Consider the following 13999-nt stretch of genomic DNA (forward strand, 5'->3'; position numbering starts at 1 on the left):
GCTGGGATTCATGCAGTCTGCATTGACACCAGATTTTAAAAAATTTGTCCAGTGCAAGGACGTCAACTTAGCAATTATCCAATGAAATATCCATGCATGCAAGCAATTTTTAATACAAAATCTCTTCATATTGTTAGGGAAGAAGTAGTGAAACTAAATAAAGAATCAAAACATACAGTGGCTTATTCTGGAAGAGTGAAGACCATCTGTCTACAAAAAAATACTGCCCTCTGGATAGGAACAGGGGGAGGACATATCCTGCTGCTTGATTTATCAACACGTCGTCCTATACGAATAATACGCGATTTTTGTGCCTCTGTTCGAGTCATGCTGACAGCCCAGCTAGGTAAGTATTCAAAAGAAACAATCTTTCATTATAGAATCTGACAATTCCTGTTTGACATGACATTCCATGAACTAATTAGAATATTCATTGTTTTTCATTCACTCTGTTCTATTTGCATGTTTAATCTAATCAATCTAAATCCTTATGTGAGTAAATACCAAAGAATGTGCTACTGGTGCTCAGATGTGACAGCAGTGGCTCCCCCGCTTTTTCTAGCGAAGCCCCACTTGTGACCAATAGCATCTCGCTCCCAGCTCCTTTCGTGCCATGCCCCCACACGCTTTCCACCATCCTTCTATCCATTTTATTTCTCCTGTTCTGTTTGCCTGTTTTCTCTTTCTTAATTCTCTCCCTTTTTCCTTTTCTCTCTCTCTCGCGTGCTGTGTGCGTGTGTGTAATCTTGTTGCTTTCTAATCATTCTTTTTTACTTATTTGATTTGTGGCTCCCACTCTCAGTTCCCACTGAGCAGAACTCTAATGGGTGCCCCCATAGGGCAGAGTTACATGTGCAGCTTTCAATTCAGCTGTGTGAAGTAGGAGCAGGGGATAGAAGCTTGGGTTAGTGGGCTGCTATCAGAGCCTACAGCTTTGTATGTATCAGCTGCTCCTGTGGCGATGGCCACTTCTATTATGAGCCACTGTGGAAGCAGGGACTGAGGGGGGGTGGTTTTCAAGGAGTTACTTCTGCTTTATACATAGCCAGAGGAGCACATGTGCAGAAGGGTCAGATTTGGGGTATGGTAATTTTCTCCATCCCCACTGTTCTTCTGTGTCCCCCAGACTAATCTAAACATCCCCAGGTTACAATACGTCATAGTGCAAGGATGGAAAACTTAGGTATATGTATTATAGTAAAATACTCTGGAACAGTGTTTCCCAAACTTTTTTGGCCATGGAACACTTTTTAGCCTATTACGGAACACTTACAATATTATTTTGTAATCCTTTGGTTTTCAAATAGAAAATTGCATTATTTATGCTCAAATATATTTTATTTTATAAAACAAAGTAAAAATACAAATTTAAAGTAACTTGAACTAACAATTTCTAACTGGAAAGCAGGTATAAAGTAGTACAAAAATCAAGTGCAAGAGTCAAAATTAAATTCTAGATTCTTTCACGGAACACCTATTCACATCGTGTGGAACACCAGTGTTCTGCAGAACACAGTTTGGGAAACGCTGCTCTGGAATATTGTACGTGGACTCCATTCACCTACTAAACACCCCTAAGCTGCATCTCCGGTGTCAGTATGGAATAAAGCATGTTCATAGTAGGAAAAGTGACTCTAAAGCTAACATTGTGGAGTTCCCACACTTACTATATTCCTGTTAGTCAATTCCGTACTTTAAAGCTCCGATATCTTCTCATTGGCATCACTGTAAACCCAATCTATTTTCTTTCTGCAGCACTGACTCTATTAAATATATTCTACAGTCAGACTTAGCTGGTGGTGATGATGATGATTTATAAGGCAGAATAAATTTCAATTCACTCTGACTAACCCTTCAAAAGGTATTGGCTCTGCAGTGCTTCAAGCAATAAAAAATGTTTATTTTCATAAAGGAAGCAGAGGGCACATAGATTGACTCAGAAGGTGTTTTTCCGTTGTTGTTTTTTTGACTATGGCCCCAATCCTATAAATAGAACGGCTTCCATGGACCCCTGGTCCTGTCCAGAGACACGTGGTATCCATTTGCAAGATCAGGGCCTATAACAGCAGTTTTATAAAGTACTTAGGTCTTTAGATGACAGAGTGCCAGCTAAATATTAATTTATTAGAAAGTCAGTATTCGATATTTCTCTTCACTGTGGTCCTTATAGTTACAGCATTAGCCCCTTGTTATAATGTAAATAATAATTAAGGCTAAAATTTTGTGTCGCATATTTTTAGTAAAAGTCACGGACAGATCACAGGTAATAAAGAAAAATTCATGGAAGCCCATGACCTATCCCTGACTTTTACTAAAAATATGCATTCAAAATGAGGAACTGCAGGCTCTCCAGACCACACACAAGGGCCTGGCTGGGAGCCGCAGGGTCCCCCCACCACCCTGGTGCCAAGCTCGGGTAACCCCTGCCACCTGCAGTGGCTCGGATCTCAGTGCACCCTCATCACTTGCAGTGGCTCGGAGCTGTGGGGCACCCCAGCTGCCTGCAGCGGCTCCGGGGCACCCCAGCTGCCTGCGGTGGCTCCGGGGCACCCCAGCTGCCTGCGGTGGCTCCGGGGCACCCCAGCTGCCTGCGGTGGCTCCGGGGCACCTTGGCCACCCATGGCAGCTCTGTGCTCTGGGGCACCTGCAGTTACTGGGGGGCATCCCCACCATCCACAGCAGCTGAGAGTTCCCCGGAGCCCCACTGCCCACGAAGGCCAGGAACTCAGGGTCTCCCTGCCCCCTGGGAGCTCCAGGCAACCCACCCCCACTGGGAGCTGTGGGGCAGCCCTGCTTCCTGCCCCAGCTGGGAGCTCGGTCCCCCACAGTTCCCAGCTGCTAGGGGTGATGAGGGATCCTATAGCTCCCAGGCACCAGAGGTTCAAGTCATGGAGGTCTCTAGAAGTCATGGATTCTGTGACCTCCATGAGAAAATCATAGCCCTAATAATAATTCACTACTATTTTATTTAATGGTGTTGAATTCTACAGTGATAGGATCCTAACAAGTACATTTTACAATAATACTAGTTTGTTGATTTTTAAAACCTGGATTCTCTAATTCTTAGTTTCCAGGCACCTTAATCTTCAGAAAAATCAAATTCTGCATATGGAAAGATAATGATTTAAAATAAAGAGCTTAATTTTGTGTGCTCCATGCAGTGTGCTTACAGTTTTTGTAGATATAAGTTTTGTTAAAATAGACACCCAATTTAACCTATCAACTTTTTTTAGTCAGTTTTTCCGTGTATTTATTTAAGTGTTTTGAATGCAAAGACTGTTCAGTTCCAAAGAGAATTATAGGAAACAGTCCAAGCCTTGTGAGTAATTCTTCAATAATAGAACATTGCTTGTATGAGATAAAAGGAACTAGGGGAAAAGTACTTCAGTATCAAAAATAGTTTCAGTTTCAAGATTAAAATACGTATTTCAATCAAGTATAAATATTTCAGGTGAATAGAACTTACCCAAATATCGTGAAATTATTTCATTTTTCCATTTAACTATTGTAAATAGGTTCCAGAAATCTACTAATAGATTGGCCTACAATAGGACAAGTGAAAATTGGGTCATTAGAGGATGTTCAGATATTCAGATTTACATCTGCATTTCATTTTGCAAGCACAAATTTACACCTCCAGATAGTCCAGTTATAAAAACATAACCCTTAATACCTCAGTCCCTCTCATGAGAACAATTGAAACTGTTCATTATGGGAAAGAGTATAGGGAAGCTAAGACAGGGATAGTTCCCAAGTACAAAGTTCTGAACAGATTGAAATTTTCCCAAACCTAGGTACATTTTGATCTATTGTGTACATTATGGGCCATCTCTACTCCTGAGTGAAACGGGTGATGTTCTGTCACAGCAATGAACTAGCCTGACTATCCAGCCCCTACAAAATGTTGCATACCAGAGGGGTAAGGAGCTCTTTGACACGTACACAGATGTATTTCTCCTGTCATTTGCTCTGTCAGTGTGCTTTAGACAAAGCAGGAAGACATCAGAGGGAGAGGAGCAATCCTGTGAAGTGCAGTAGGTCAGACTCAGTGGCGGATTAGCCACTGGGCCAATGGGGCCTGCGCCCAGGGGCCCTGGAAAAATGGGTGCCCCATGCCCTGACCCCGCTCCCCTCACCAGCCCAGCGCTCCTGCTGTGGATCGGGGTCAGGACCGGGAGCTTGTCCTGCAGTCCCTCCCCTGTGTCGGTGCATGGGGGTTTGCACCACTCCACACACCCGTCTCCCCTCCTGCGCCAGACGGAATGGGGTCAGGGTATGGGGGCTTGACCCACTCCACAGGAGCACCGGGGGTGGGGACTGCAGGCAGAAGGGGTGGGGAGGGGGCCAAAACCCTAATCTGCCCTGATCCGACTAGATGATCATGATGGTCCCTTCTGGCCTTAAAGTTTGAGTCTGAGCCTTCTGTATCACAATTAACAGTTTTCTGCGTTTTCCATGAATGTAATAAGATTAACAGAATGCCACTTGGTAGAACATTTAGGGTATGTCTACACCGCACTTGGGAGATGTAACTCCCAGGGCTGGTAGACATACACCTGCCAACTCCTCTTGAGCTCGTGCCTAAAATAGCAGTGTGGAGGTGGCTGCACAGGTTAGCCACCTGCGTACATGCCTTGAGCAGGATTGTACCAAGGTGGCTAGCCTAAGTCTCTGCCCATGCTGCCATGGCCACGCAGCTATTTTTAGCACATGTGTATATCTACCCACGCTGGGAATCGCACCTGCCAGCAGCTGTGTAGACATCCTTAGTCTGCTCTGTTTGTACTGTGAGTTTAATAAAAGTTCATATCCTTCCCTGCTTCAACACTAAAAATTAAACAAGGCATCTGTCACCAAAAATTCTCACTTGACTGCAATTTTGATATTTTTTTTTTTTAAACTTTGGGCAATCTGAAGTGTACTCACAAATAGCATCTTCTTTACAACCTGTTTACATTAACTGTATACACTGATAGCCCAGAATTTTCTCTAGTGGTTTTCTGTAACAAAAATGTATACCATGCTTACCTAGAATCCTGAAATGGGAAATCTGTACAGTCCAGAAGGGGACAGACACCCATAGTGGGCAGAGCTAGCCCAGCATGAGGAGGGCACACTGTGTATTTTCATAGTGGGATAACTGCTGCTCTAGCAACCACTCCCTTCAAGACCCAAGAGGAATTTTGGCTGATTCAGGCAGAATACCTCCTGGGACTCCCAGCATGGCCCCTCAAAGCTTCCACAATCCTAGTTTTGGTAGTGAACCAAAATCTAGCCTTATATATGCTCCATAAGACACAGGGACGAAGCCTCTCCTCGCACACACACTGATAAAACTTTAACATATTTTCATTGCAATTTTTTTCTCTACTCTACCCAGTGAGGCTGAATGGGTGTAAATGAAGGTAAATGATTTACAATATTTATGTAATTTGTCCTTGATCTTTTATAAATCCCTCATATTAAATGGGGGTGCACACACTCTGACGTTGACATAATCTGTAACTGTATAGATCACTGTTGCGACTACTGATATATATTTGCAGCAAATATTGAATAAAGGTTGTCGTGTAAGGGATGTATGGAGAGATTATGGTTTGCTGGTTATGATTATGCTGTCTATATGTATGTATCATTTTTGTAGTTGAAGTTATGAATATTGGCTCTACACTGTCTGTATTTCATACTTATGCTATGCTTCTGGGTGCCACGCCAGAAAAGTTGGTGTCAGCTCTGCCTAGCCTGCTTGATGGCCCATTAAGGATCATCAACTATACAACTGACCCATTGAGAGAAGGCATATATGCCTTGTGATTTAGCAAAGTAAGGGACTTGCCCATGTGACTCCAAACTCCATTTTGCTATAATTTTCCATGGTAAGAACAGAGAGGTGTTCTTACACCCGGAAAAGACTATAAAAGGCTGGTGCCTCATCTCCATCTTGTCTTCAATCCTGCTTCATACCTTCGGAGGAACTTTGCTACACTGAAGCTTTGAACCAAGGACTGAAAGACCCATCCCAACTGTGGATGTACTCCAGAGACTTGATTTGAACCTGCAGTTTATTCTATCGCTGCTACAAGCCTGAACCAAGAACTTTGCCATTACTGTGTGTAATTGATTCCATTTAACCAATTCTAGCTCTCATCTATATCTTTTTCCTTTTGTGAATAATCCTGGGGTATTGGTTTTCATAACCATTTGTCCCCATAACGAGTGGCACTGGTGGTGATACTGGGAAACTGGAGTGTCTAAGGGAATTGCTTGTGTGACTTGTGGTTAGCCAGTGGGGTAAAACCTAAGTCCTCTCCTCTCTGGCTGGTTTGGTTTGCCTTGGTGTGCAAAGTAACCCCAGCCTTGGGCTGTAACTGCCCTGCTTTAAGCAATTTGTCCTGAATTGGCACTCTCAATTGGTAGCATCGTTATACACACACACACACACACACACACACTGCATTTTTTCATGTCACTTTGATTGGTAATGTTGAATTTTGATTTTTCTAACAGTAAAATATATAATATGCATTAGTTTACTGAAATCTGCTTTCTGTTCCTTCAATGGTGCATGTAATCTGCTTCTTCTGCTCTTAAATGAAGTGAAATCCAAGTGCTAGTTAAAATTAAAATCTAACATTTTATTTTTGAAAAGGGAGCCTCAAGAATGTCATGCTGGTTTTGGGGCACTGCTATAAATGTGATGAAGACGACAAATGTCAGAAAGGTATCTGGTAATTTATTTTACTAATCCATGTTACTTATGTTGTAAAAAATACTGTACTTTTTTTTATATGTCTGTTAGGAATTTTATTATATCACTTGATATATTTTCATTGCAGTTTTGTAGTGATTTATTGTTGTCTGTGTTTCTAGACTCCTGCCAAATTGAGCCTGTAAAATATGACAATGGCTTATTCATATAAAATTAAATGTGGAAAAAAGAAGAACCAGACAAACCTTTACTCAAAATTCTAACTGAACCAGAACGTCTTTTAAGGGTCCCTGATTATAATTGTAATAAAATCCTTTGCCTTTTTACTCTGTGTAACAGTATCCAAAATTGTACCTATAGTAATCAGAATTGAGACTAGACTTTTTCACGCAAGTAGTCTTTTCATCCCCTTACTCCACTGAAACCAGTGAGACTGCTTCAAGGAGAAAGGACTCACTCCTTGCATAAGGGTTGTGGGACTGGGCTCACATCCAATATAGTCTGAACCTTAGTAAATTTAGCGTTCAAATCTGTTTTAATTCTATTTTAATGATTTGGGCCGGATTCTCATTTACACTAAAGCTCATTTACATTTCCAGATCTATTATTTCTAACTGTAATTAAAAACAAAGCAAAATCACATTTGTAATGCAATAATTGTATCTGTGTAGTACTTTTAAACGTTTTTTTAAATTATTTTTGCAGAACTGCAGTCGTGTATGTCCGTGTGGGACATTAAGCTGCCCTATGAAGTACAAAACCTGAAAAAGCACATTGAAGTGAGACAGGAATTAGCAGAAAAAATGAGAAGGTTTTCTTTGGATTAAGGAGCCCTAGATAAGTGGAGAGTCATCTTGTTTCCCAGTTTTCCACTGGTTTAAACTTTGTTTTACTATATATTAAACAAAAAAGTAATGTAAGAAACAAAGGGAAGTGACTGTCATCCCTCAAAATCATAAAATATCAGAAGAAATAAGGAATATTTTTATTTATAATATTTTGAAGGAGTTAAAACTATTCACTCAATCTGCTTTCAGCAACACTTGTGTAAATCCAAAGAATCTTGGTTGGTATGTTTCTGATTTTGGTTACACCAGCATAAATCCAGAGTAACTCCACAGGATTAGATTCTGCTCCTAGTTATAGCCTTGTATATGCAGAGTAACTTCATTAAGCTGACATTGTAAATGAGAGCAAAGTTTAGGCTTCACTATATATACTGCCGCCTGCATACATGAACTTTACTGGTGGTTAATGTTCTTAGTTAAACTCATATTTAATAATTTTGATTATATGAAGGAAAACATTGTCGTTTATATGATGGATAGTACAGCTAGTTGGTAGACCGTATACAGCCTCGTTTAAAAAGCACAGGCTGAATAGGTCAGGCTTTTTCCCTTCCTATGTACATTAGGAATCTGGCCATTTTCAGTCTGTTCATAAAAGGCTGGGCCCTGCAACAGCAAAGACAAAATTCAGAACGAAGGTGTCTGTGAAGATAGTGCCTTTTTTGACTGTGAGCGTTTGCCTGGCACTGAGCAATGCAATCTCATTCATAGCAACACAACACATTCACACACGTAATTTTACAACTCACGTTGCACAGGCAAGAGAACGCAGGGTAAAATTCTTGACATGGTGCTTCTCAGGTAGCCAGCCAATGTGCTATAAAGTGCCTATGGAGTATTCACGCAATAGAATTGTTCAGTTCGCTTATCTCAGTCTGAAAAAGCATGAAAACTGTAGTATTCATATTTACCTTGTGTGCAAAGTTTACCATCCAGCCTTGTTATGAGCACCTTATATTGAGATTTTTGAAGTATGTAGTGGAGCCAGCAGGCATCCAAGAATGGGCGACTTCTTGTCTTGTGTAACTTCTTGCCTTGTGTAACCGCCCCCACCCACCCCCCCGTGAGGCTGCTCACGCACACACCTACCTTCATTCTGGAGATGCCATGTTATTGCTCTGTATCCATTAACCCAATTATCTGACAGCATGCACTCAGTGCCTTACTTCCGTCCTTCAGACCACAGACAGATGTCTTTCTCTGTCCCTCAGACCAAGAGCTTCTTCACCATAACAAGCCTGCAATGCCAGGTAGCAAAAAACCCAAAGCCATTCTGAAATTTGTCTCCTGTGGAACAGAGCAAGGTGTTGGGACCAGACAAGTCCCTCTCCTTCCAATCTTCTATAGTTATAAATAATTCCTAAACTAGGACAACAGAGTGCACAGAACTTTCTCAAAATGAATCAGTATTTGGCTATTTGGATTCTTTTCATATGTACACGGTTTATAATGTGTTTGTGTTGTATTATGTGCTATGAATAATGCTATTTATATGGGATTTTATAACTCAAAAAATACATTATTTTTATCATAAAGAAATAAACTTAAATATCTGATATTTCATGTGCTGAAGTCAGTTTATAAATCATGTTGAAGTGTAAGCCTTATATCTATTTATTAGAACACTATTTTCATGGACAATTTTCCAATAGTATGCTTTATTTCTCACAGAATTTCTATTGAGCTGGGGCCTGACCACTTATATGCAGGAGTCTATTAAATTCGCAGTCATGAAAATTGTGTCATGGACTGTGAAATCTGGTCTCTTTGTGTGACTTTTACCTTATAGTATAGGGTAAAAAGTACACAGCATTTCTCAGACTGGTGGTCCTGACCCAAAAGGGGGTCACAAGCCTATTGTGGGGAGGGGTGGTCACAGTATTGCCATCATTACTTCTCCACTGAGGGCAGCAACGCTGCATTCAGAGCTTGGTGCCTGGCCACAGGCCGCTGCTTTCCAGCCACCTAGCTCTGAAGGCAGCACAGAAATAAGGGTGGCAGTAGGTTTGCCAGCCTCTCCTTTTGGATCAGGACCCCCAGTTTGAGAAATGCTACAGAGAAATCACATTTTTCACAGGTTGGTCATGGCATAAATGACACATCCATGAAATTTGTTGTTTTTGCTGTGACCACACGTTTTTGCAGGTTGATTTCGCTGGAATTTAAGTTGACCTCTACTTCTCTAAGCTCTTAAGCTTTCCTCCAGAAGCAAGTGATTTTATTCAGATGCTAACAGAGTGATGTAGAAAGTTGTCAAACCAACCTAACTTTGTCCATTGTTTCTTCTTGATAGTTGAGTTACCACTGTTTCAAAGGTAAAAGGCTCATAGCAGTGGTGACCCACTGGGACTCAAATGCAGAGAAAACATGCTGAACATAACAATATTGAAACCACCCCATAAAGGTTTTGCAGAAGTCTGTTCATAACAGGAGAATACCTCTTCCGCTGCATGTCACAGTGCTAGAATTGTGTTATAGCAGCCCTACCTCCCTTAGCCTCTTATGCTGTTGACTGACTGGTGAGTATAACAAGTCCAGTTCCCTCAGTTTGTGGAACCCAGATTACAGCCCTCAGCAGTAGAAAGTCTGAGTGGAGTGATGGGGAAGTAGTGGCACAAGTTGCCTGCAATATTACTGATTGTGCTGATTCTTCTGCTGATTCAGGATTGCTGATGCTGGGCTGATTGTCCTGTGGGTCCTCGCTGGAGTCTGAAGTTCCCCTTCCAAGCCAGAATAATAGTGCTTGTGGGTGGTAGTGCTTTAAACTAGGGTTGTCAAGTGACTAAAAAAAAATTAATCATGGTTAACCGTGCAATTAATCATACTGCTAAACAGTAGTACAATACCATTTATTTAAATATTTTTGGCTGTTTTCTACATTTTCAAATATATTGATTTCAGTTACAACACAGAATACAAAGTGTACAGTGCTCACTTTATATTTTTATTAAAAATATTTGCACTAGAAAAAACAATAGTATTTTTCAATTCACCTCTTTAGCATGAAAGTTGAACTTACAAATTTAGAATTATATACAAAAAAAACTGCATTCAAAAATTAAACAATGTAAAACTTTAAGTCCTAAAAGTCCACTCAGTCCTACTTCTTGTTCAGCCAATTGCACAGACAAACAAGTTTGTTTACATTTGCAGGAGATAATGCTGCCCACTTCTTGTTTACAATGTCATCTGAAAGTGAGAACAGGTGTTCGCAAGGCACTCTTGTAGCTGGCGTCACAAGATATTTACATGCCAAATGCGCTAAAGATTCATATGTCCCTTCATGCTTCAGCCACCATTCCAGGGGACATGTGTCCATGCTAATGATGGGTTCTGCTCGATAACAATCCAAATCAGTGCGGACCAATGTATGTTCATTTTCATCATCTGAGTCAGATGCCATCAACAGAAGGTTGATTTTCTTTTTTGTGGTTCAGGTTCTATAGTTTCAGTATCAGAGTGTTGCTCTTTTAAGACTTCTGAAAGCACGCTCCACACCTCGTCCCTCTCAGATTTTGGAAGGTGCTTCAGAATCTTAAATTTTGGTTCGACTATTGCAGCTGTCTTTAGAAATCTGACATTGGAACCTTTGTGTTTTGTCAACTCTGTGGTGAAAGTATTCTTTAAATCAAATAACATATGCTGGGTTGTCATTTGAGACTACCATAACAGAAAATATATGGCAGAATGTGGGTAAAACAATGGAGCAGGAGCCATACAATTCTCCTCCAAGGAGTTCAGTCACAAATTTAACACATTTTTTTAAAACAAGCATCATCAGCATGGAAGCATGTCCTCTGGAATGGTGGTCAAATCACGAAGAGGCATATGAACGTTCAGCATATCTGGCACGTAAATACCTTGCAATGCCAGCTACAAAAGTACCGTGTGAACACCTCTTCTTGCTTTCGGGTGACATTGTTTACATTTATGGGAGATAATGCTGCCCGCTTCTTATTTACAAACTTGTTTCTCTTAGTGATTGGCTGAAAAAGAAGTAGGATCGAGTGGACTTGTTGGCTAAAGTTTTACATTGTTTTATTTTTGAATGCAGTTATTTTGTTGTACTTAATTTACAAAAAAAAATTAACTAAACCCATATTTTAAAAAAATCCATCTCATTTATTTTGTGTACTTGACTTAAAGGTGTTTCATAAAGAGACATGAACTGATTACTCAGCAGCTGGATATTGAATTCTTTTTCTATCTGTTCCTCTCCTGGCTATTGGCTTTGAATTAAATTGAATCTTATTAGCTTCTAGCAAATGTTATGGAAGTAGTTCACCTATAAATTAATTTTAAGTGGCTTCTCAAAACAATCCAGTAGTTCCAGGTTAATGACATTGTTAATCATGGATATCTTTTTATCTTTGTAAAGAGCAACCAACGCTTCATGGAAAACTGAGGAACATTCTGCTTACAAATAGTTCTGTGTATAGAAGATATGTTCTGGAATTTCCTCCCTTTTTTAGGGCACAGGCCTACTTTTATCAAAGTCAAAGGAAACAGGAGCAGACCTCCCTACTATTAAGGATATGGGCATGAAGACAGGAGGCTTGATTCTATGCTGCCTCGTGACATCATTTACACATCTCCAAAGGAACTGTAAGAAGTTACCATTCAGTCCTTATTCAGGTCTGCAGCAGTAGCTCTTCTATGGCCACCTTAGAGAAGATGAAAAGGTTAGAATAATGCCTTGCATGGAGACATGGGATACTTGAAGGTGGCTAGGGAGCCAGCAGACACGGCCCAGAGGAACTGTGCCTGGACATGTGATTGAAGGGAAGAACAGTTGTGGCCCCACAGTCACAGAGCACCTCCCCATCCAGCATCCTGCTCCAGGGGAAATAGATGGCCACCTTGGCCAGTGCCAGGGGGGAGGTTGACGAGGAGGTCTCATGACTTCATGGGGCCGTGAACAGGGTATGTATAAATGAAGTGTGTGGAAAAGTGCAGCCAGAACCTAAAGAGAAAGTTCTAGAGGAGCTGGAAAAGGGCCTGCCACCTGGCGCACTCAAGGTAGCTATGTGCCAGGGTGTCTCTCACGGTGCAGAAGGGGCAGGTGTCAGGAAGGGGGATGAACTGTGCCAAGTACACACCCATGCTCACAGCTCCGTGAAGGAGCTGCCAACTGATATTCCTGGTGGGCCGTGGAACCAAGATGGAAGGCTCTGGCCCACTGGGCTTCCTCACCCTCCACAAATGGCAGACATTCTTGCCATTAGTATTGGGGCAGGACACAAGGGTGAGGGAAATGTGTGTGGAGAACGAGCATGAATAGTTGTTCCCGAGGCACGGCTCGGAAACAAACTGGCTGAAGGTCACTTAGCTGGCTTGGGTTGTGGAGGGGAGGGCGTCGAGGCTGTGGGGGGACTTGCAGCGTAGGGGCCCATATGTTAAAAGTCTGGAGGGCCAGGGGTGAGCAGGGAGCACCCTGCCACAGGACCCACTCAAGGAAAACCTGAAAGGTGAGTGATAAGGCTGCCCTCACCTGGAGTATGTGCTGCAGGGTATGAAGGATGAAGAGCCCCATGTGCCACGCGAGTGCTAGGGGAATCCACCCATCTCCCTGGCCATAGTCCAGCAGGTCTCCAATTTTGGTGGTTCCTGCCAGGACCAGCCTCTGGCACACCAAGGGGGACTCCACCCACTTGCATACCAAGTTGGGGGTTGTGCACTAGGGGGTCCGCAAGGAGATCTGCCTCCTTGGCTGCCACCACAGACTTGATCGCTGAAACCAGCTTCCAGGTCATGAGGAGGTCCTGATAGAAGATTGGCAGCTCGGAGAGGTCTCACAGAAGACCCCCTTAGAAGAGAAAAAAGAGATGCCAGCTATATTGGAGCCCTCGGAGGTGGACCATGAGGAGCATGTCATCAGTGAATGCTGACAGGACCATCCGCAACTCTGGTTCACGAAGCACCAACCCCATCAGCCTCCTGCAGAGGAGATGGGGGAAGGGCTCAATGGCCAGAGTATACAACTGGCCTGACAGCAGGCAGCCTTGACGCACCTCTCACCTGAAGCTGATGGGTTTGGTCAGGGTCCAGTTGAGCTTGACCTAACACCCAGCAGAAGCGTACAGCACCTGAAGAAAACCCACAAACTGGAACCCGAAGCCAAATGCCTGCAGCCCAGCGTGCCCAGGAAATACCCGTGATCCACCCTGTTCAATGCCACCTTCTGGTCCAGGGACAGGAGGGCAAATGACCCATCCTTACACTCAAGCTCGAGGATGTCCCAGACCAGATAAAGATTATTGAAGATGGTACGACCCAGGACAGTGTAGGTCTGGTCAGTATGGACGACGTCCACCAGCACGGACCCCAGTCACAGCAAGATGGCCTTCGCTATGACCTTGTTGTCCATGCTGTGGAGCAAGACAGTCCCCCACCGTAGGCAGCAGAGCCAGCATTCCGATCACTTAAATACTTAATGAAATCC

General features: G+C 42.5%; 1 protein-coding gene across 10 annotated transcripts in view; it reads left to right on the forward strand.

Annotated features, from left to right (window-relative positions):
- The window catches only part of LRRK2 (leucine rich repeat kinase 2), a 151397-nt gene that overhangs the window by 110711 nt on the left and 26687 nt on the right, over positions 1 to 13999 (forward strand). For 3 of the 10 annotated variants that reach the window (XM_073328421.2, XM_073328427.2, XM_073328426.2), the window contains 3 exons: positions 138 to 346; positions 6650 to 6721; positions 7415 to 9231. In XM_073328421.2, the coding sequence (XP_073184522.1) occupies positions 138 to 346; positions 6650 to 6721; positions 7415 to 7536 (403 nt within the window). In that variant the 3' untranslated portion in view covers positions 7537 to 9231. Of the gene's footprint in view, positions 1 to 137; positions 347 to 5380; positions 5406 to 6649; positions 6722 to 7414; positions 9233 to 13999 lie in introns of those variants that run through there. The other 7 variants (XM_073328425.2, XM_073328430.2, XM_073328429.2 and 4 more) reach the window with 4 other exon arrangements.

This window comes from Lepidochelys kempii, chromosome 1 (assembly GCF_965140285.1).
Source record: "Lepidochelys kempii isolate rLepKem1 chromosome 1, rLepKem1.hap1, whole genome shotgun sequence".
Lineage (NCBI taxonomy): Eukaryota > Metazoa > Chordata > Testudines > Cheloniidae > Lepidochelys > Lepidochelys kempii.